Below are 24,524 nucleotides of genomic sequence, written 5' to 3' on the forward strand. Positions count from 1 at the left end.
CATACTTTTAAACACTATAAAATGACCAGGAAATTCAAACCACAAGATTTATCTATTTCAAAACATACCATTATAACTACAACATCTGATCCCCACAAAACCCAGGTAATTAACCCACCTCCCTCCTCCTCGGAATCCGACATAAATGTCTCCAGCATGGTCTCCGGGGCCACCACCTTGTACTTGTCCTGTGATGCAGGGGCTAGAGATGGCTCCGATACCTCCTTGAGTGTCTCCATAACCGTCACATAGCCAAGTTTGGACGCTATGTCCAGGGGTGTTTGGCCGTTCTGTAAAAATAATTTGTTTATGAAAATGAAATTTATCAGGATGTCCTGATAATCCATGCGGATGATAAATGTGGCTAACACACAATATTTTAGTATATGTATTTTATCATAGATACCTACGTATAAGTATATTACACAAACAAGTATTTAAATATTTTATCTCATATATATTATAGGTATGTATATTGGAGTGTAATTGAACAAAAATTAAAGTTAGTTTGCTTGATTTAAATGAATAGCATTGTCTTTTTGTAGGTCCAGTTAAGTGTTTATTTTCTATCTACATAGTCTAGCTAGTAAGAGTGTAACAGTAGAACAGTCAGGTAATAGAAATATTGGATCAAACACAATATATTGAATATTCAACACACATTTTGACCTACCTACCAAAACATAAAATAGGTAGGTACCTACCAACATTTCTTATATGTTTATAAATGGATGAATCATTGGGATGAATCAGGATTCGCTTTCATAATTTATTAAACTCATGAATTCAACTAATATCTATATTAATATTATAAAGCTGAAGAGTATGTTTACTAATTCTTTCGGTGTTAGATAGCCCATTCATCGAGGAAGGCTATAGGGTATATATCGCACCTTCGGTAGAACAAGGGCATAATTGTCATAAATTGCCAAAATGACTTAAATATGCAGAAATGCTTTAAAAAGGCCCTTTCAACTGGAGGGACAAAGACATTCGTTTAATTCCTACAAAAAACAGCCAGATTGAAATAGTGGCGTTGTCATTTTGGCGCTATTTTGTTTCTCTCTTGGCGAGACAAAGTCTCATTGGTTAGTTGTGCCATCGGCGGGGACTGAGCTAGCTGTCACTTGGAGCGCTAACGTCGTTTATGTAAATATGCCCTATAATGTTTTTGATTTCTGGAACGACAAGGCCATATCTGTCACACTTATGCCTAGTTTACGATTTAAAAATTGGGAGGACAAAGTCGTTCAGACAATTGTGCCCTTGTCTGTCCAAGATTTGTTATACTCCATGGTCTTAAAAGTAACATTTTATTCCGATAATTGCTGTAGAGAGAAAAAAAACAAGTTAGTTTTTTAGAAATTTAAACGATAGGACTGCCAATCAAAATACAACAAACATACCCTAATCACACCCACAAATCTATCCTCAAAAACTTTCGAGTTTACTTAGTAAATAATAATATTAGTAAGATATTTTATTCGTAAATAATTATTTTTCTTTTTCAAATTTGTTTATGGAATGTATTATTTTGCTGTGAACACATTGCCTATAAAATCGATCATACATAAATTAGGGGACCCAGCATAAAGCCGATGCCGTCCATTCTGGAATGTAAAACGTGCAAAAAAAAGCTGGCCCAATATCAATATGCACTCCGGCAGAATACATAAGCCTTATAAAAAATGCCACGAAAAAGGAGGAATTATTTAATGACAATGAATTGAATTATGATTCTTTCTTGTTCTGTTATCTTAATATAATATTATTCCAATTTTTAAAGCGATTCCAAAGAATTTTGCTAGGAAACATAATAGTTTCAGATTGTTGAAGATGTGTAATGGCTGATTAGTAAGTTTTGATCTCTATTTTTGTGATAAAGTACTGCGGCTTTCTAAAGTGTTTAAGAAAATAAAACATTTATACAAAAAAAACACGTTATTATCATTCCAAAATTATTAACTTAAAGCTTTAGATATGGCCATATTTACAAATTAATTTTCTTGTTGGTGGAACAAGGGCACAAATGTACACCTACTTAAGAAAAAAATATTATTAAAAAAAAACTAGCAGTTTTTAATATTTGTAAACGATACACCTAAAAGAATATAGTATATAGTTTATGTCATACAAAGCAGAACAACCATAAAAAAATTGTTATCATAGCTAGACCACATTATGTACTACAAATATCTTAAAATGGCTCTCCTGTAAAATTGCAAAAACTGTAATTGTGCCCTTGTTCTACCGAAGGTGCGATATCATCACGCTAAGACCAACAGGAGCGGAGCATTGCGGGTAAAACCGCGGTGCACAGCTAGTCTTTATTTATTATTTAAATACTAGATAATTTTGAATTTAACGAAACTAAAACAAAAACTTCACTCAAAAGTCAAAAGTCAAAATAATCACTCATCACTGACAGTGACACAATATGACGTTTACAATTATTGTTGCCAGCAACATAAATAAAAATGTTTACTAATTTTATTTATTATTGATTAAGTAAAAAATGTTTTTGTTTTATAGAATGACCTAAATAAATTAAGATGTGTGTTAAAAAAATGTTAAGTTTTGCATAAGAGTTATTTACATTTGAATTCAATAAAACTAATAATGAAAATATAAACATCGATTCGTAATAATTATTGATATAATATATTCGACTTTTTTACTCCTGACAACACTGACAATCGGCTTGATAAGACCGCGCGGTAAACACATTCGAACTTTTTTTTCAAAGATTTGTTTTCCCAATAGAATCATAATTCAATATTTTTATAATAATTAATTAAATTAACATAAGTAATGAATTTAAAAAATATAAATAGTATGATTTAGTTAGGCCCAGTTTCGCCATTCTCCTTTAATATTTTATAACATAGTCGCGGTCACAGAACATCGCGGTTTAAATTGTAATTTGCATTGTATGCGTAAGTACCTACCGCGACAAAAATATCAATAATCCAGAGGGTAGGCAAAAATATGTTACTTATATTTCATTTTTTACACAATTCGATCTTAACCATTGAATGCGGCTCATGTATTGTCAGTGTTTTATGTCTTAAGTATATTAATTTTACGTTCAAAGTGTAGGTATAGTATGTGTAAGTAATTGTATATAATTATCCTTTCTTCTTCTCTCTGCAGTAATAAACTATTGAAATTGTGTGTGGTTATTTGTACACATTGGTACACATGAACAAGGTACGTTAATATCTTTACTTTTAATATTCATCATCCCCACAGTAAAGATCGGTTGAGAAAGAACTTAAGTAGGTAGGTACCTACCTAGTTATTTTTAAATGATTGTGATTGATAGATGCAAATGTATAAAGTTCTTTGTTATAGCTTCAAAATTATATTGAAGATTTAATATTATATAATTTAATTGCAATGTATTTGGATATTTCTTCGATAGGAAAAATTATCTTTCAACAACACAAAAGTTTCAAGTCATGAGGAACGACTAGGTATTCTCTGCTACAGGAGGTCTCTGGTTGACCCCGCACATGTTTTCCTAGTGGGTTAAAGAGGGATTTAAAACTTATATGAAATTATGTATAAACATTGTGAAAAAATAAATAGAATTTGTTTTGATTTACATTAAATATTTATTACATGACGTTATTAAAACATCCGAATGCGTCGTGATATAGGTACCTAAATGATTTCTTTCTTCTTTCAAATCCCTCTTTTAATCTAAGTACCTATTCTTTAAGAAAAATCTACTCACCACAGTAGTAGCATTAGCGTCAGCTTTGTGCTCCAATAAGATATTGACGATGTTAATGTGGCCTTGCTGCGCGGCGTGATGCAAGGCAGTATAACTGTACATAAAAATAATGTTTTCAATATTTTGAATTACCAAGGAAAGTTTGCGTAGTATAAATCCTTTTTTTACGTTTAACAACATCATAATTTTAATAAATAATGTCACAAGTAACTATCTCAAAAATTACGGCATTCATATTTTTGTTTATCTACCCTTATATTATGATACGTACCCATGAGAAGTCTGCGCTTTAATTGATGCGCCACTCTCCAACAGATAGCGCACCATGTTCGCTTGCCCGTAGTGGCTGGCGATATGCAGCGGTGTGTATCCGCCTTTAGTGCAGATATCCACCTAGTTATGAAAATTAGAAATGGAGGTTTATAAAAAGAAAAGGATAAGATAACGAATAAACAAGATTTTTTGCTTACAGCTTTGAGCATATTCTAACAAATTACAAATACTTAAGTAGGTACTTGGATTTAAAAATTCACGTCAGTAATCATTTACACAAATTAACAATAAATAAGAAAGTAAAAACCTAAACCCCAAAGGAAAGGGGCAAACATAAAATTGAACCTTCTTACTCTTATTTGCCATTTTTTTTAATCGATTTGAAACACGATTAGCAAAAAAGCAATCAGCAAAAATATTTATCATCACATCAATATAGTATTAATTCTAATATTAATTCCTTAATATTACATATATTATTATTTTTCTGACCTGCGCTCCATTCTTCACAAGCAGTTGGGCTACCGGTACTCTGTCCTCCTGCGCGGCGAGGTGCAGCGCGGCCAGACCGTTCTTCGCCTGGTGGTCCGCCTCAGCGCCTTGCTCCAAGAGCAGCGAGCACATTTCCACGTGACCCTGGTGGTAAAAAGTAATTAGTAATATGATAAACGGAATTTTAACATAGACTGAATATTTCTTTGGAACTTTTCTATCAGCGCGAGCGGTTTGAAAAGTGTTTTTAGCAGAAGTTTATTTGTAGGGATTGTTTTTCCCTAGAACTATGAATGTGCCCAGTCTATCAATCAATTTTATGAATATTTCCTTCGCCGATTTTAAATAATTCATATACTTAAAGGAAAATGTACGAAAACTTTTTTCTGATATTCTATTCTTTGAGTAGTACATTCATCCTCCACTTATTTTCTATTGCTAAATTAGCCGAACTCTCAATCTATCAGATTAGTTTCAAGTTTTATTGAAGTCAGTTTCAACCAAATAAAAATAGTATAATATCTAATATTTGTTTCGAAATAAAAGTCTCACAAAGCAAGTGTTTATTTCTAAAATGATAATAGTAATTACCTGTTGGGCAGCCAAATGCAGTGGCGTGAATCCAGCTTTGGACTCCGCATTAGTAAGAGCTCCGTATTCGAGCAGTGTCGCCGCTGTCTCCATTTGGTTCTTACGAGACGCGATGTGTAGCGGTGTGTGACCGTTTTTAGCTATTGCCTGTTGCCATATAAATAAATTATTAATTTAATAAAAAGACAAGAAAGTAGTGATGTAAAGCTTGTAGGCATTTTAATCTAGAGTGGAAATGTTTAATGGTTCCTTAGCTTTTTTTTGGCGCTTATTCAGAGATATTCAGTTGTCCGAATTGTTTTATTAACCTTGATGAATCATAGGAAATAGAAGATTGAGATGAATTCTCATATTTCAATCAAACGATAGATTAAAGCACATTACAGTAATTTGCAATAATTTTGTTCTTCACAAGGTCTGTAGCACTTTTGGTAATGTCAATATTAACTAAACGTTTGTCTTTAATTTCTTGATTATATTATTTAAGATCAATATTCACTGCAAGTTTATCAACAGAATTAAGCCTACCTTAGCATCAGCTCCTTTCTCCAGCAGTGTGTTAGCAACAGCCTGCTGATCATATTGGGCAGCAACGTGCAGCGGGGTCATGCCGTTCTTGCCTGCCTGGTCCGGTGACGCGCCGTTGGCCAGAAGAAGGTTTGCCACCTGTTTAATAGTTTTAGTTTATATTCTTTTTGTGATTATTATAAGTATTAGTTATGTAAAACATGTAGATTTTTGGAAAAACATTATTTTCGAAGATAATTTAATGATAGACAATAGAAAATAGTTAAAAACCGAAGCGTAGCCTTAAAAATATTGTGTGACATAATTAGTGATGGCTTTTTTTACAAGACCTGTATAGACCGTATTAGTTGAAATGCGTACCTTTAGGTTCCCATATTTAGCAGCTATATGCAAAGCAGTGAAGCCTTTCTTGGTGGTCGCAGTCAATGGTGCATTATGTTCGATCAATGCAGCTGCGACCTGTGGAATTAAAATAACATTATGGTTTATTAATTAAGAAATTAAAATATGCCGGAAAATAATTTTTTAAACAATTTTCATAATTGCAGCAGCAGTACTGCAATGTCAACGTTGTTGACGCTTCTTATTACTTACGTCATGATTATGTTGTTTTGCTGCAATGTGCAGCGCGTTGTAATGGTCAGTAGTGTTCGCGCGGACGTCAGCGCCGTGCTGCAGCAGCAGAACAGCAATGTCAACGTTGCTGACGCTTCCTTTTACTTACGTCATGATTATGTTGTTTTGCTGCAATGTGCAGCGCGTTGTAATGGTCAGTAGTGTTCGCGCGAACGTCAGCGCCGTGCTGCAGCAGCAGAACAGCAATATCAACGTTGCCGAGGCGGGAGGCAATATGGAGGGGTGTCTGCTTCTCACGGGCTTTGGCTTCCACGGCCGCTCCGTTGCGCAGGAGTATGCGGATTATGTCCGTCTGTTTGGAGTTATTTTGTGTTAGTAATGAGTTTATTTATTTCACTATAATTGCTATGATTATTAAATATTTTGTTAGCGTAACTATTTGTTTCCGATTTATTTATTATTCGGTGTGTTCGGTTAGCTTCGATTATTAAAAAGTTTTAGATATGTAACATATTACATTTACAATCCTTGTTTACAATTTAATATAAATTATACATTCATTCCATAATCTTCTTTCCTTGAAGAACATTTCCTACCTGATTGGCCCTAGCAGCCAGATGCAAAGGCGTTTCTCCCCTCACAGTGGGCACGTCAGGGTTGGCCTCATGCTGCAGCAGGTATATCACGATGTTCATGCAGCCCATGAAGGACGCCACGTGGAGCGGTGTCAGCCCTGACTCTGTGGTTGCTTGGATACCTGAATTTTTCGTAATTATAAATTACTTTTGAATAGATAGATAATTAAATGGCATTCTCTTAAATGCTACGATATCTTATATGCATTTTGCCTGCTTTACCGGCAAAATACTTTCGATGATTTATCATCATTGAATAAAAGAAACTCGTGTTATACTTCGAGAACGGCTAAACGAATTTTAATGATTAATGGTTTGTTAGAATTTTATCCGCTTCAATAATAACATAAACTAAAAACAAAGTCTACCCAACCGGCTACCCAGGCGCAACCGGGATGAGCAGCTAGTTAATAAAATAAGGTGATAAAATATTTTTATTAACTCACTTGCACCATACTTCAGCAGCAATTCAACAACTTTAATTCTGTTCTTCTTGCAGGCAATATGCAGAGGTGTGAATCCGTTCAGGGCTCTGGCGTTGGCATCGGCATTTCTGTAAAATAAATGTTAGTATAAGGACAATATACTTAACTAAAAGTAAGAAATTTATTTGTTTCTTAGTAACAATAATTGAACTAGCTAGCTGTACATACCTACGTTGAATACTGCATGGATTTATTAGGCATTACGAAAATGTAATTTCGTCGAAGTTGAAATATTTCAATAAAAGTAAGTTTATTTTTATAATATACTAGAACTAATAAAAGAAACAAAAAGGAACCGAACTGGCTGCTTTTAAATGTTCTATCTGTTTTTTTCTGTTAGTTCAAGCTTATAAAGCTATTGAATCAATTTGAATGCGGATTTCCCTGACGTATTGCGGCTACTTTCAAATAAATACCATAATGATTATGTAGGCAATTGGTCGTTAAAAATTCACATCGAATTTATTTTATTTCTTATATCAATTCTTTATTTAAATCGATATAAAAAATAAATTATTTTATAGCTATAGCATAGCATACATAACTACTTAGTGTCCTGTGTAAAAAAACACTACGTTTTATAACTAGACTAACTGCCAAAAAATCCTTTTTTTCTTTTTACATAAGCAAAGTTTAATAAAACGGAAATAAAACAACAAAACGCACCGGTCCAACAAAAGTTTAGCGACTTTAGCGTGCCCACAATGGGCGGCCACATGCAGAGCAGTAAGGTAGTCCACAGTGACGTCATCAACTGGTGCCCTGCGCGCGAGGAGTACACGCGCGGCGTCCGAATGGTCTCCCTGCGCCGCCATGTGGAGGGGCGCTAGACCGTTCTGGAATGTTCGAGAAGTTAAAGATATGTTTGGAGAAGAACAGCAAACTGTTCGCGCATGCAGTGCAATGTTGCAGAATTATTAGTAAGCTATTGCATAGCTTCTATCGCGGGCCTTGAACGCGGGGACCGAATCGAGAAATTCCGTAACGAAAAGACCTCACGCTCCCCACTCCGACGGGCTCGGAGGTGTGGCTTGAAGGCATGCTATGCAATAGCTTTACCGCGGCAGTCCCCGAGTGCCACACGTCTTTTTTTCATTTTTTTATTTTGTATAGAGAAAAACAGGTCTAAAGGAAGGTATGGTGCTGCTTCTAGACCTTTTTCATCAGAAGAAACTACGGCAATAATGAAATTCTTCCACAGCAGCAACTTGCTCCAGAATGGAGTCTACATAATGAAGAAGTAGAGGTTTTTTTTTCTTGTCAAAACATTGTTAATGTATTGTGCTGTGTACACTTTGAAACAACACCAATAAACATTATATTCGTAGCGCCACAATAGCAACTCCTCTTTCAAATGAAATAGGTAACTAACTAGCTATTGCATTCAATTTGTCAGAATATTACGTCCAATATTTTGGTAAACTATATAACCTCGTACATACCTTGCTCTTACTAGTGATAGGTGCTCCTCTATCCAACAGAGCCTCCACCACTCTATCATGGCCGGATCTTGCAGCGCAGTGCAGTGGCGTGAGGCCATCCCGAGTTCGGGCCTCAACGTTCGCCCCGTTGTCACATAGCAGGGACACCATGTTGTCTTTGCCTTTGGATAATATACCACTTTAAATCTGATATTTTGGGGTATAAATGTATAGGTTTGTTTGGGTGTGTGTCGTCTTATTAAACCATGTAAAAGACATATAAAACAATGTTTATCAATTTGGTTGGAAAGTAAATCGACTTGTTAAGTTTTTTCTGAAATAACTGCTTTTTCTTTGCTTTGTATGAGTACAACATGAAATCACGAACTTGTAAAGTCATATGTAACACGATTATAAGGACGATATAATAGGATTGAGGAATCTATCCAATCACAGATACTACCTAATGTTATCAACTTACCCCACTTGGCAGCAACATGCAGCGGGCATATATTATGTTTAGCAGCACAGTTGACATCAGCTCCTTTTGCCAGTAAAAGCCTAGCAACGGCTTCGTTGCCATAATGAGCCGCTATGTGGAGTGGTGTAAAACCAGACTTTGATGTTACGTCTGGGTTGTGTTCGTTCTGTGGAAAAATGGCTTAGATTACATAAGTGTAAGTGGTAAGGGTGTACTATGTTACCTACTCAACAAAAAGATTAATCATTTATTTTCGATTATAGTTAAAAAAAATAATCAGAGAAATTTACGACTTTTTAACGTCTATTAAATATTGCATTTTTCACAAAAAATCTCAATTTTCAAATCCAAAGTTCATTTTAAGTTCAATCTCTAATCTAATTACGTATTCATAACTTGAAAAAAAAACATATGCTGATCCTATGTAAATATTAGATTTTGCTTTGAATCAATAAAGACCAATCAATTTAGTCGTATAACTATACCTCCAATAGCAAATTAGCCGCCTTAACATCATCTTTCTTAGCGGCTATGTGGAGGGCTGGTAACCGAACCCTTCCTCTGGTGTCGGCTTCAAGCAGAACAGCTACCACTCGCTCATGGCCTTGCTGCATGGCAACTGCCAGGGGTGTGAAGCCATCCTAAAAACAAATTAAACCATGGAATTCTCCTGTATGTTTGTAAAATATATGTTTGTGTGTAACCGACTCCATTAGACGACTAAATGTTGACTAACTTTAAATTTATTTAATTCAATCTTTGTACACTTATCAAGGATAAGTTACAATCATTGAGATATACAATTTTGGAAGGCGAACGAATTATGGAAGGCGAACAGCAACATACGAGGGAGCACGTTTCTATAACGGATTGCCAAGCAAATTAAAAAGTGTAAACTCATTCATTGTATTCAAAAAACAATTAGCGAAACACATCCTGGAAGACCACACGCTCAAACTTTGAATGCAATGAATGAGTACCTAACCTAAACTTATGTAAATAACTTACTCTAAATCTTTAACTAACGAATGATATTTTTTATAAATACCTATGTTTAAAATTAAGTTTCTCATGTAAGTGACTTAATGTCTTAGTGGGAATAAATGTCTTTAAACCTTTTTACATATGGAGACGACACCGCCTACATCACTTATGTTCCGCTCAACATACGCCATATGGCGTAACTGCACGCTCATTTTTTATTTGTTTTAAAGTGAAACGCATCAAATATGCCTTCGTGTGTGTTACGATATTGCACAAATAATACGGAAAAGTGCAAAGGAATAACTTTCATCGGTAAGTACCTAACTAGATAATAATTTTTAAAACTTAGTTAGAGCAAAAAATTGGCGCACAGATTTTGTTCGTGGTGTCTCCTCCATACGTAGTAATATTATCTCAATGGTTACAATCACAGAACTATATCTCGATATAGTTCTGTGGTTAAAATACAATAATTTCACAAGTAATCTTATTATAGCGTGTTGATTTTTTTATAGGTATGTATAGTATATATAATATAAGTATTATACATAAATACTTATCTTGATACTGTTCGTGTACCATTGATTTCATTACTTATGTACGTAATTTATCGATAATTTTCTTCTGAAAGTATTGTTTATTATACAACAATGTTACTTATTAAGTGAGGGTAGTTGAATAGAACATTGATAAACAACGTAATATACGAGCACCAATCCTATGTGAGTATGCGCCGTGACGTCATTCGTCAAAAAGATGAGTTGTATTTTTTATTCTTTTATTTTTGATAAAAAATTGTATAAAATTTTTATTGTAAAAGTGTTCCTATAGGTTCTGCAATTCGAAAAATTTGAAGAAGTTTGTTTGAGTGTGAAAAACCGCACGCGAAATCGAAATTGTTACAGTTTTGTTTTGCTATTTGAAAAGTTAATTGAAAATGAAATACATATATTATTTAATTATTACCTCTGTAGCCAGACTCTGGTTAGCTGCATTGGCGAGCAGGAACCTAACCACGCCATCGTGGTTTTCTTGCGCCGCCATGTATAGTGGGGTGAACCCATTTTGGGATTGGATGTTTACCTGGTAACAATTTACATTTTCATATTTAGTTTTATAGCATTCAAACGCTTTATTCAAATGTTCGTAAGTTCTAATTTATTTATTAAATTATCTTTAAATTCTGTTTTACGTAAATGTAATAATGTTTTGTATTGTTATTTTTTACTATGAAATGGTAATACGAAGTTCATAAAAATAACAAATAAACTATTGGATACAACAGGAAAAATAAAATAAGACATAATATGATTTCTACGTAACCAAAACATTTTCTTCCGTAACACGCTCTACAAATGTACACTCAAATCAAAAACCACTATAACAAGAACTCACTTGAGCTCCATTCTGCACTAGCAAGCGGACCACAGCCTCCTGGCCGGCCAGGGAAGCGATGTGCAGCGCTGTGTTCCCCTTCTTAGTGGCTGCATCAATGGCTGCTCCACGCTGGAGTAGTTCTCGTACCACCTCCACGTGACCGTCTTTGGAGGCAAGGTGGATGGCATTCAGGCCGTTCTGGAAATATATTTTGGTCAGAAAAACTAGTTCGAACATTTATTTATGGAACTAGACTATTTTTTTAGATTAGTATTGCTAAGTATATGAAATATAAATTATTCAACGCTATAAAGAATAACCTATTTATTTATGTGATATGTGTATGAATGCATAGATTTTTAGCAATATTTTCGTGAAAAACAAAGTGGAAATAAACTTAAGAATAGGTACTTCGTGATAATTCCATTTGCTACTTAAATTAAAAACATTATTATAAACCCACTATAGTAGAATTACTGTAACCACTATAGCAATTCGAATGAATTCCTTCCGAAATTTTGAATCTATAGCTGTTGATTGAGATAGCACAAAAAAAATTTTTCATCTGGATTCAAAGACAATTTATTTTGCGTCATTACGGTTCAACGAAGCCTAGAATTTACCGCAGTCTTTCGCGTGATTATAACATAATATTGTACCAATATTAACATTCGTGACTAAATCGCGTGTTCTTAACATTTCTAGGAATTAAGCCAGCAAAATATTATAATAGACCTTTTTACTGTCGAACCGTAAAGCTATTGTGCAAGTCACGCTTCACTTATTTCAGCTTAATTTAGTCAAATATTATTTTTGCAAGCGGCTTTTCTTGTTTACATAATGTACATTTTAATGTACATAAGTGATAATGAATATATCAAGCTTTTCCGATACAAATCAATGTTTTTCTCCAATCTGTTTTAGTTAGAATCATAGAAATAGATAAATGTACACGATAGCAAACAAATGTTACATTTAATTTACTTATTGCTAAGAAACAAAATGTTGTAGATCACAAAAACGTGTTCTATAGGATTTTTAAACATAATAATACAGATAACTAATATAAACAAAACGCTTTTAGATCATATCTAGTTGATAATTAATCGAATTATTATAATAGTTTCAAATAAATATTCATACCCTAAAATTATCTCTATTAAATTACTTAAATATAATTAAATTTATCGGGGACTGCCGCGGTAAAGCTATTGCATATCATGCCTTCAAGCCACACCTCCAAGCTCGTCGGAGTGGGGAGCGTGAGGTTTTTTCGTTACGGAATTTCTCGATTCGGTCCCCGCGCTCAAGGCCCGCGATAGAAGCTATGCAATAGCTTAAGGCTTTTACATGCGCTAATAACCTTGAGCATACTTGACGGATCTCAAACCTCTCACCCTGCACCTTCTTTTTTCCTCGCATTTTGTATTTAAAAAGATACTAATCAGTGAAACAAAAAATCCTCGTCAGGGACTGTTGTGTAACTGATAATTTATTAAACACAAAATTTTCAGAGCTCTAAGTCAGCAGGTTACGAAGTTTATAGAGTATTTGCGGAAAAATCGATGACCACGGCACATTTTTTTTCTAGAAATCTATTAACTTTGGAAAAAAGTCCTCGCGAGCAATTAAAGATCAAAGACCATCCTATTTTATATATTTTTTTCGGTATTGTGCTTTATGTTGTACCAGACTTTATTGAGGTTGAACATAGTCGAAATTGCCTGGTAACGCCTTAATATTAAAAATATGATACTTACAGCATTGCTAACGTTGATATCAACTCCTTGCTCAAGCAGGCTGATGATCTTGTCGATTTGGCCTGCGCGTGCGGCGCGTAGGAACGCGGTGCTGGCGTCCGCCTGTAACAAATAATAAAATTAGATTGTGTCTATACTAATAATAAAGCTGAAGAGTTTGTTTGAACTGCTGGTCCGATTTGAAAAATTCTTTCAGTGTTAGATAGCCCATTAATCGAGGAAGGCTATATTATATCATCACGCTAAGACCAACAGGAGCGGAGCAATGCGGGTAAAACCGCATACAACACAGGGTATATTATATACAACACAGGATGTTCAGAAAGCTTAGTATTTAAAAAAAACAAAAAAGGAGGAGCTTCTTTGATTGTTTGTTTGTTTGAATTGAATAGGCTCCGAAACTACTGGACCGATAAAAAACTGTTTTACCGTTAGAATCATACGTTAGCCCTGATGAATTAGGCAATATTTTATGATCTTTTTTATATTGTATCTATTTTATTTTGTGTTTTCATGTTTCAGAACTTTTGTCTGGGTCCACCATATTCGGTTGAATTTGATTTGGATGTCGAAGTCGACGAAGGAATGTGATTTATGGAATAATGTTGTATGCGGTTTCTGTACAATTGGATTGACTATTTGATCTCTAATGTTAAATAGGTGGTTAGCCTATAAACTCTATATGCTGGCCCTGGCAGAACGATGGTTAGTATTTTGTTTGTTAGATCGAAACCAGACTTAGACTTATATGCTCAAGCGTTTACTACGATACCATGGATGCATTCCCTAACATCTATATGTTAGTATTATAAAGCTGAAGAGTTCGTTTGTTTGTTTGAACGCGCTAATTTCAAGAACTACTGGTCCAACTTGAAAAATTAGCCCGTTTATCGAGGAAGGCGTATCACGCTAAAACCAACAGGAGCGGAGCACTGCGGCTAAAACCGCGTGACACTGCTAGTAAGAGATGTTATTATAATATTTACAAGACTTAAGTAAGCTTCCACTTAATTTAAGCTTTAAATATTAACGTTTTCAATAAAAATCTCATTTGAACATGTATTTTAATCAAAGATCTCTATCCTGTACAAAACCGCTTTAATCTAAACAAAAACTAAGCATGAATAAATTTAAAAGCATCAAAGTGAGACTATTCCAAACGTATAAGTCCAACCCTTATTACTGTGAGTTCAAGTGTACAACCCCTACAGAGGGCTGAAACAAAGGCCAGTGTAAAGACATAATGTACAAGTGTTCTACACTTTGTTATATTTTTTATATACTTGGAAAAAGTAGTTACGGATTGGACTATGTAAATCACCCGAACTTTCTTTTTTTCTCAATATTATTTTCTTTGTCGTCATTGTGGAACACAAAAATTTTGAAAATATCAAAAATTCGAAAATCGGTTTTTAGGAACCGTGACGAAAATAATTTAAGTTTTATTTTTCAGAACGTTCATGTAGAATTCCTGAAGAGTGAGTGAGTGAAGTAGACATCTTTATTTATGGGATGCAATTTTTCTTCACTCAAATTGCTAACATGGATCCTAAAAAGGCCTTTGTAATACATAATATCTAATAGTTTACAACTTTCCCTTTATACTTCCCGGCTTCGCCCGTGGTACATCTAAAGAGGTCTAAAGATTGTCTGTGCCAAATTTCATAAAAATTGGTCCAGTAGTTTATGCGTGAAAACCATACATGCATACATACATACATATATATGTGTCTAGATAAATTATTATCTATATAAACACAACTTTTTAAATGAAAAAAAAACCGGTTGATTCACTATCACCATGATAACTTCAAAGGGGGCAAATCATTAAAAATCATTAAAACTAACATGAATCACGCACTTTTTTTTAATTACGTCACACGTGAGTGTTATACACAAATATAGACAAAGTCTGGCCACGCGAGCAATTATTTCTACCCCTCGTCTGTGGTAGCTGGGGTAAATTACCCTTAAAAACATGGGTACAAATATTGCTATGTTGGGCCAAGATCGCCAAATGGGAGTAAATTTACCTATTTTTTTTAATTTTATAGTAAGTATACATATATTATTTTATACAGTTTTGAAAATAATCACACTTGTTTATAAAAAAAGTATTGTTACATTAATCGTCGTTGTTGTTCGTCGTCGTTATCTTTCAACATACTGCATATTATCAGTATTTGTAGGCTTATTTAAGCCTATAAGTATACGAGCCTGATATACGAGATGCATTACACATATAAGTCTCTGATTCATTCTCTTCATAAGAGAGAATAGAGTAGACTAATCTGCACCTTTAGGAAATGTAGGTATAAATTTCCAAGGATATGCGTCTAATGTCATTTATTTTTAATATTTTTGGAAAAATAGGTATACGATACGTATTCGTACACGATTATAGGAATTACATACATTTCCTAGGAGTTTTTCAATTACTGGATTCAATACATTTACGGTAACATATACCTACACAACTACTACTAGAATTGATTATCGTCTCTTCCATCACTAAAACCCAATGTCCGATAGAAGGGCAATATAAAATCGTATCAAATCATGTGAAAATGAGGGTGAATATTGTAAATGCACGAATTTTGTTTATTTATACAATAAAATGCAATGTATCAATTCACCCTAGTTGAGATTTACGACCATTTGTTCTGAAGATATCGAGCGACGTTTTAGTTTTGATGACTTCGCAAAAATAAAGTTATTGACTTTGTAAGGGTGTTTAAATTGACGGTAGTAAAGTGGTGCCGAAATATAAAAGTAGGAACAAGCTGAAACTTTGTTATTTAACTCGGTTATAACTCTGCCGGTTTAATAATTGGTGCTTATAAAGTCGAAAGTCAAAGTCTGTTCTTTTGTTATAAAAGAGCGGGCAAATGAGCTTGTGTCGTCTAACGACAGACGATCACAAAAGTGAGAAGTGTATTTATTACAAGTGATATATAAAACTTTTCATATAAATATCTTGTAAAACCTAACTCGATTGCTATGGTTGATTTCGTCATAAAATATATGTATCATAATTTTTCAAATTTACTTTGTGACATTTTTTATTTGTATTTATTTTGTTAATGGTATTTTTCTTTTGCAGATAGCTGTGTTGAGTATATTGGTCCACGGTATTACCTAATAGCTAGTTTATACTTGAACATATAAGAAACAAGCAAGAATGAAGTAAAGAAAAGTATCTGGAAGAGATCACTCTTTATTTATAAGGCCGCCCTCTGTGCTAGTAAAGCTATAAGCACAGACTAATAATATTAATATACTACGTACCTTAGATTATTTTGTAATCTAAGCTACGTACTATAAGTTATAGTTTTAAGCAATAATAGAAATATGTTTTATGAACTAGCATAGTAAAGTGTAAATAAAAAAAAAAATAAAGTCCTAAATTGTTGCATTTTCGAGAGCTCGCTTCTGTGCTATCGACATTTTTGCCCATCTCAAAGAAAACACCAATTTCCCCAAACTTCCCCAAATAATGATATTCCAAATTCTAAGAACCCCATACCTACCCTCTATCCCCTAAATGTCATTGTCAACCCCAATGACGTCACACAATGGCTATCGATAACAAACAAATGGGGTGCCTTTTTCCCGCTTATTTTCGAGTAGCCAGTCAATAAAATACGGTATTACCAATCCTATTTATATAGACGTGAAAATTTGTTTATTTGTAGCTCAATTACGCAGGTAAGTACTCATGCGTTTGGTACACGTACACGTTTTATTATATTATGGTCAAAACGTGAACCTCAAAAGTTAGTGGTAAGTATTTGTAATGTATTCAACTATTTAGGTACTCGAAAAATATTTTTTTACCATCGTAATAAATCTTTATAAATTAAATAAGTGTGTAATATGACTACCTATGTAAAATTTAAAATACCTATGCTAATATGCTTTTTAATCAACGTTGTCTTTTGAACCTTTAATTTTAACACGATTAATAAAAGTGCTCACTACGAAATTACGAATACAAAATTTTGTTACTGTATATTATTTTAAGAAGAAAGAATAATGAGAATCGCTTAAACTTTTATAACTATTTAGCTTATAGTTAAACGAATAGATACTCTGTCTAGACAAATTTATCATCCCCTACAGTCGCTTTCAAAATTGAATGCAAATCCTTAAATCTCAAGACTCTACACCCCATCCGACAATAGACAAGATAAACTAGGAGCAAGCCCCGACTGCGTCTATTTTAAAAGGAATTATAGCAAGCCACGTTTTAATTTAATAAAATGTAAAAGTTGTTTTAAACATAATATACCTACCTAACTAGTAAAAAATATCATAATATATTTAACTCGTCTCGGTTGATCCAATTTGTAAATAAAAGATAAAATATGTACATTTTATGATTTACGGTAAGAATGTATGTAGGTACCATGTAACTTTTGAATTTTTAAATAATTTTTTAAACAGTGAAGTTTTGAGTTAAATCGAAAAATCTATACCTACTTATATTATAAAGCTGAAGAGTTTGTTTGTTTGAACGCGCTAATCTCAGGAACTACTGGTCCGATTTTAAAAATTATTTCGGTGTTAGATAGCCCATTTATCGAGGAAGAATATCATCACTCTAAGACCAACAGGAGCAGAGCCTCGCGGGTAAAACCGCGGAGCGCAGCTAGTTATATTATATGTGTTTGTACGAAATCTACTTTCTAGACCTTACCAGAGTTTATTTCCTATCTATCTTCAAATAACAAGCTCAATGCGATTTATCTACAACTGAATAGAACAATTACCTATAAAGAAAACTTATTTTTTCTTTGAATGTCGGTAGAATGTAGATGAATGGATTATTCATAATAGTTGACATTTAATTCATATAAAATGTTAAATCCGGCTTCAATCAATCCAAACAATGACTCTCTGATGTTTTCATTAAAGTTGTGCTCAGCTTCTGAATAGAAATAATCATTGTAGCTTTTACATTATGTGCATTTTTTATGAACAATAAACTCTATGATAGATGGCTTCCATAGTATTTTATTTTTAATGTTTTCTTTTCAGCAGAATGGCAAATGTTTGACGTCAATTGATAAAACTATTCATAACGATGGTCACATATTTAAAGTTAATTGATAAGGAAATTTCTATGCTTCAGTATGTCTTCTTTCTAATGTAATTTACATTTTTAAATTTTTCCTAAAAAATAATATGATCACACGATTTTTTCACAATTTCTAAAATAAAAAATATATTTTAGAAATTGTAAATACTATAAAGTCTTATTATTCTTCTTGTCACTAGATTGTACATTATAAATGAATCAATATCAATGGTGACAAAAACATGCGTGCAATAAAATAAACCCTTTAAAACGCACGTCCTGCGTCTAGCATCTTCCTAAATCGCATGCGTGTAACCCTAAAGCGCATGCGTAAAACTATTTTTCTACCTTTGTCTCTAATCCTAATTTTAGAAAAGACCATGAAATTGTATTTGTCTATGTCTAGTAATTATAACCATATCTAGTGAGGCTGCGTTTGACCAATAATATGCTTATTGAGTCTTAGTGGTTAAAGTACTTTGTATAAACTATAAACAAAAGAACCAATGTATGAAGAAAAAATCTATAAGTTATTGTATGCTGCTGTTAATATTTAAGAAATAAGTAAAATTTTAGAACGTTATAGTGTAAATGCTCCTCTTAAAGTGAAGTCCCGTGTCCCCGTAGTGGGGTAAGGGGCAGATGCATTATGCAATATGCATACATCTGTTTCACTGATCAATTTTCTTTAGGGACAAGTAGGTGATCAGCCTTCTGTGTCCTACCAGACCGAGACATTTTTTTTTTCTTCGTCTCCACCGGGAATCGAACCCAGGACCCCTCGGTTCTACGCCTCTTCCTATATTTTAAATACCTAGCAGTAAATATTTATGTTAATCACTTGCAATCGAACGTTGCATTTAGATCAATCAAGCGAATGCTCATTCTTAAAAAAATATCTATTAATCCACACTACGTCAAATCATTTTAGTGTAAACAGACGAAGAGCATTCTTTCGTTGTTCTTAGTGCATTCGAAAACATTCTATACAATGTTCTAATACTGAACAACACTGAATACGAGTTTTCGTTTACACTAAAAGATCACGAAAGAATGCTCTTGCTCTAGCTCAAGCTCTATGTTTGTTTGGTCTAAAAACTCAAATACATTAAATATTCAATATCATGAAAGGGTTGTTTCATTTAATATCCAATAGAAATGCTTTATTGTATGTGCATACGTCATCAGGTATTGATCACAAATCTTTATATAGACATGTTCTCGACCTAATTCCTTGAAATCCATTAACATAGGTCGTGGTGTTTATATTAAATATACCCTCAAGGTATTTATAGTTATATAGGTTTAATATTATAGTTAATAGACTTTTAAATAATATATAAACAATTAAAAAACTGGAAACATATTAAAATCATTCTAAAAACGACGAATGAGAGCTTACAAGTTTACAACCAATATATTCCGAGTATACCTACGTATATCTTTTTTTTTTCTTATGAATATATTAAGGAGGAAGGATCAATCATTGTCTTGTTCGATAAGATAGAATATTAATTTCAATAATTTATCATTCTAAATGCGTATATAATAGCGTTCTATAAAGAAAAGTGATGTTGCAATAACTCACTTTTAATGACGCCCAATGCTCTAAATTTTTTATGTTACATCATTTAGACCTCAATTAAATATGTAACTTTCTAGGTTAACAGAGACAAAATAAATAATATAAATTAACATGATAAATGTATTTCCTAAGCAAAAGAAAATTGTCGCTCAGTTTTATTTTAGTGCCCCGCGGTTTTACCCGCAGTGCTCTGCTCCTGTTTGGTCTATAGCCTTCCTCGATAAATGGGCTATCTAACACAGAAATATTTTTTATATCGGACCTGAGATTAGCGCATTCAAAAACATAAACAAACTCTTAAGTTTATAGTACTTATAGATTAATTATTTTAGCAAAAAACCAAACCTCCTTCGCATAGTTAAAATTGGACAAAATTCTTAAGGAAATCCTATTGGCTTTCAACCACAGAAGAGTCATCAAAATCGGTTCACCCAGAAAGTTCTGAAGTCACAAACCCAAAAAAAGAAAAATACAGTCGAATTAAGAACTTCCTCTGCGGTTGAAAATTAAAATCAATATTTAGTAAAACTGATCTAGTAAAACTAATGTCGTGCATATAAGCAATTACAATGCACCCTTCGGGTCGTTGCACGGCAAGGGCTGATAACGTATAGATAAGCCCTTTGATTGATCAATCTTATTTAATTATAAAATAATTACATATTATGTTATACGTAATATTATGTATTGCATAAAAATGTATGGCATAAAACAATCGATTTCTATGTGTTTTTTTCTGAGAATACCTTCACCTCAAATAAAGTCTGTAGTTTGAAGTGTAATATTTTTATTGGAACAAATCGTACTTCAGGTAATATAAGAACTAAAAAAGTTAGACAGTGGAACTTGGAGCACAAATGATAATCCTAAAATACCTATAAATAAAACTATTTTAAGTTTAAAGATACATAGATACAACCTACATATAAACACGTTCACGATAAACAAACAAAACAAAAAAAATGTGTATCAATCACGCCAGAAAACTACGGGATGTAAGTAGGTAGATAACATTAAAATAGTCACAAAATATTTATAAAAGCAAAATAAATAATAAAAAGTTTTATATCACATACTTTACAGACAAGGAACGGCAAACGACAATAATTTCATGTTAAACAAATATTAACTTGTGACCATGACGCTCCCAAAATATCAACATGTTCTATTTAACAATGTACCTAATTAATTAAAATTGTCATTATATTTATTGGACGGCAAAAAGTAGATTAGGTCATAACATTAGGGGTAGGTCATCTACACTAATTTTATAAAGAGGAAAACTTTATTTGTTTGATTGTAATGTATAGGCTCATAAACAGGACCGATTTTAAAAATTCTTTCACTATTCGAAAGCTACAATATCCACGAGTAATATAGGCTGGGTTTTATCCGGGACATCCCACGGGAACGGGAACTATGCGGGTTTATCTTTGAAAATGCGGGCGAAGCCGCAGGCGGAAAGCCTGTATTGTATAAACCCATTCAAAATTATACATTTGAATATTAACACACTAACTGTAACTGATAAAAATTAGAGTTATAGGTATCATAATGTTATTTTTGTTCGCTAAAGTATTAATATTTATATGTTAATTTGATTTGATACTTTTTGACGTGACAATGTCTTATAATTCGATAAAGCCGGCTGCACTCACGAAAAAACATGACTCATGCGGCGTTACCTCGTTCTGACTCATCTGAGGCGTTCCATGTAAGGCTTGAAGTGCGAGCGAGAGCGCGGAACGAGCAACAAAGAAGCACAATCCGACGTTGTCACGTTCAACTATCGTCAGTAAACCGACTTTACAGACAACCAATTTTTTTATTGCACTAGTAGTACTTAGTAGTCGAATACTTTTTACCTTTTTTGTACTATGTATTTGATTTCCATAGGACATTAGTAAACCAGTACATTCTGGTTTAGAAGCATCAGGGGAACTTATAAAGTGAAATCTCATGTCCCCTTGTGGGTTATGGGGCAAATATTTTTCCATCAGTATCTCGGAATTCCCTTTAGGGCCCAGTTTTGATATAAGCGCATTCATATGTTGCTCTTATATGGTAATCCTTTATTACGAAAGATCAAAGAGGTAATACATATTTAGTAGAACAGATGATAGTCTGTGCCATAATAACTGAAATCTTAAACCGCTGGACCAATGATTATGAAGTGTTTGTCTTCAAGTAGATTCAAGAATGCTTTAGATTTACAATTGGAACACAAGTGACAAAAGTTATTAGGTAGTTATATATCATCCTGTTTGTTCTTAAAAAAAAATTCAATTCATACGTTATTTGCTTTAAATGCCCTACTTTTTAAATAGTTCATACAACATATTTCTCACTTAATAGTATTATATTCTAAACATCCAAAGAATGTAGCAGGATTGTGGGAAGCCATACAAAACGGGACTGAAATTCGATACGAGTCAAGGACAAAGGAAATGGATGGTAAATGTATGGTGCCCTTTTTAAATGAATCCTTTTAGTCATACAAATGGGATTATAAGATATTTTTATATTTTCTTTGACTTATTGCTGGGTTGAAGTGCATTATTGCTGGTCACAGATTTTATTACAGTGCGTAAAATATAGAAGTTTTAAGCTGGACAAAGTAGAGTAAGTATGAAGCAGTTACATATTTTGTTCAAATTTTAATGAAACCAATCGCAATTAGACAATTTGCCGTCCAGCAAGGTGTAAGAACTGTGTCTGGCCGTAACGCCCCCTTGGTGCGCTCGGTAAAATTCGTAAAGGACTTGCTCGCTCTGCTACCCTAGACAGATTTATTTAATACGTCCTTAAATACGTATAAATCGAATGTTTTTAAATTCTTAAGTCGATAATTAATCAAAATTGTAAACTTATCCTATTTTAATATTTTATTTTAAACTAAACATGTAATGCTTTGGGTTTTACACCTGTTAATTACTTGTTATTATGAAATAAATAAATAAATAAATAAATAAATAAATAAATAAAAAATTACTGAAGGTCTAACCAAATTGTGCATTCAGTGAAAAGATGGTGTACGATAGCATATCTATTTATTTATTTATATACTCTTTATTGCACACACAAAGTTTGACAAAATCTATGTTGGTTATATACCTTATACTTATACTTTATGTATTATAATATAACAACTGAAACTCTGAACCTCTCTGAACAAATCAAGATGAAACGTCCGACTAATCTTTCTATGCAACCTCTACCAGAAAACCTACTATTTTCTTATGTAAAGATACTTTTAGCAAACAAGATAGCTACAACTTCGTCCGATTCAAGAAACCTGCATCACACAAAAAAGGAAACAGAATTCTGCGCAAATCATAACATTGGCAGACAGCCAAGTGAATTTTTGAAAGGCTCCAAGCCCATTTTCTTTTCAGGTCGTCATTGTCGGTTACTAAGGCAAAGGGTCCATTGTAATGAACCCTTGAGTTGCGAAAGGTTAGCAGAACTGTTTGCTACTATTGTTAACTGTGTAGTTTATTCATTGTTTTAGTTATGCGTTTAAATACAATATTTACGCGTTAAATCCTTTTAACCTCATTTCGTACGCGTTGAACTATAAAATTTGTAAGCTGTTTATAAATGCAGTTTTACCACTGAAATTTATATTTAGTTTTATAGCATTATAAAACTTTAGAATTGAGAAATTTTCAAAGAATAGGTACCTACATATTTCTATTTATAAGAATTCATTAAAAAATATTCTATCTTCTTTAAAACACCTTGAAGTTAGTCGAAGTAAAATCTATACATATAATAAATCTGTAGAAGGGTCAATTCTGTACATTGAAAATATTGAAAAAATAAATACCAGGGGGTGTTACTGGATCGATACCAAACCCAAATATGTGATTAAAAAAATTTTTGTCTGTCTGTCTGTCTGTCTGTATGTGAAGGCATCACGTGAAAACTAACGGTTCGATTTCGATGAAACTTGGTATAATTATACCTTACTATCCTGGGCGTAAAATAGGATACTTTTTATCCTGGAAAAATACGCAGAAAAAAATTAATCGTAATTTTTCAGTTTTATCCATAGACGTTGTTTGATTGACGACATCCGCGCGGACGGAGTCGCGGGCGGAAGCTAGTATGAAAATATGAAGCTATTGTACAACATATGTACCTATTAGATTATTTAACAAAAAGTATACAAATGTACATTTATAATATACTAGCTTTCCGTCCGTTGCAACTTGCATACACATCACGATAACGCGAGACCGAGGTCGTTCCCCTTGCAAATTTCCATCCCCTATATAATTCAAGAATCAAGATATCACAAGTAATCTGTAAAGTTTTATTTTTACGAAAATACAATATAAGATATATGCTGAAATTCAACAATATACTTACTCTTCGTTTATCTATACTAATTATCATACAGCTGAAGAGTTTGTTTTTTTTATTGAACGCGCTAATCTACTGGAACTACTTACTGGTCCGATTTGAAAAATTATTTCGGTGTTAGATATCCCATTTATCGAGAAAGGCTATAG

At 33.2% G+C, this 24,524-nt stretch overlaps 1 protein-coding gene across 3 annotated transcripts in view; it reads right to left on the minus strand.

Moving 5' to 3' along the window:
• Window positions 1-24,524, minus strand: part of LOC123703574 (ankyrin-2-like) — a 63,434-nt gene that overhangs the window by 34,795 nt on the left and 4,115 nt on the right. For 2 of the 3 annotated variants that reach the window (XR_006753016.1, XM_045651649.1), the window contains exons 2-18: window positions 13,343-13,444; window positions 11,601-11,780; window positions 11,172-11,288; window positions 9,707-9,862; window positions 9,222-9,387; window positions 8,762-8,922; window positions 7,986-8,155; window positions 7,281-7,387; window positions 6,796-6,956; window positions 6,348-6,551; window positions 5,984-6,082; window positions 5,624-5,761; window positions 5,096-5,242; window positions 4,505-4,648; window positions 4,011-4,132; window positions 3,740-3,833; window positions 119-290 (exon numbers count right to left, since the gene is read on the minus strand). Coding sequence is in view for 2 of the 3 variants with exons in the window: in XM_045651649.1 (XP_045507605.1) it covers window positions 119-290; window positions 3,740-3,833; window positions 4,011-4,132; window positions 4,505-4,648; window positions 5,096-5,242; window positions 5,624-5,761; window positions 5,984-6,082; window positions 6,348-6,551; window positions 6,796-6,956; window positions 7,281-7,387; window positions 7,986-8,155; window positions 8,762-8,922; window positions 9,222-9,387; window positions 9,707-9,862; window positions 11,172-11,288; window positions 11,601-11,780; window positions 13,343-13,444 (2,440 nt within the window). In the remaining variant the exon portion in view is untranslated. Of the gene's footprint in view, window positions 1-118; window positions 291-3,739; window positions 3,834-4,010; window positions 4,133-4,504; window positions 4,649-5,095; window positions 5,243-5,623; window positions 5,762-5,983; window positions 6,083-6,217; window positions 6,322-6,347; window positions 6,552-6,795; window positions 6,957-7,280; window positions 7,388-7,985; window positions 8,156-8,761; window positions 8,923-9,221; window positions 9,388-9,706; window positions 9,863-11,171; window positions 11,289-11,600; window positions 11,781-13,342; window positions 13,445-24,524 lie in introns of those variants that run through there. The other variant, XM_045651650.1, reaches the window with a different exon arrangement.

Source organism: Colias croceus, chromosome 26, assembly GCF_905220415.1.
Source record: "Colias croceus chromosome 26, ilColCroc2.1".
In the NCBI taxonomy this organism is placed as follows: Eukaryota; Metazoa; Arthropoda; class Insecta; order Lepidoptera; family Pieridae; genus Colias; species Colias croceus.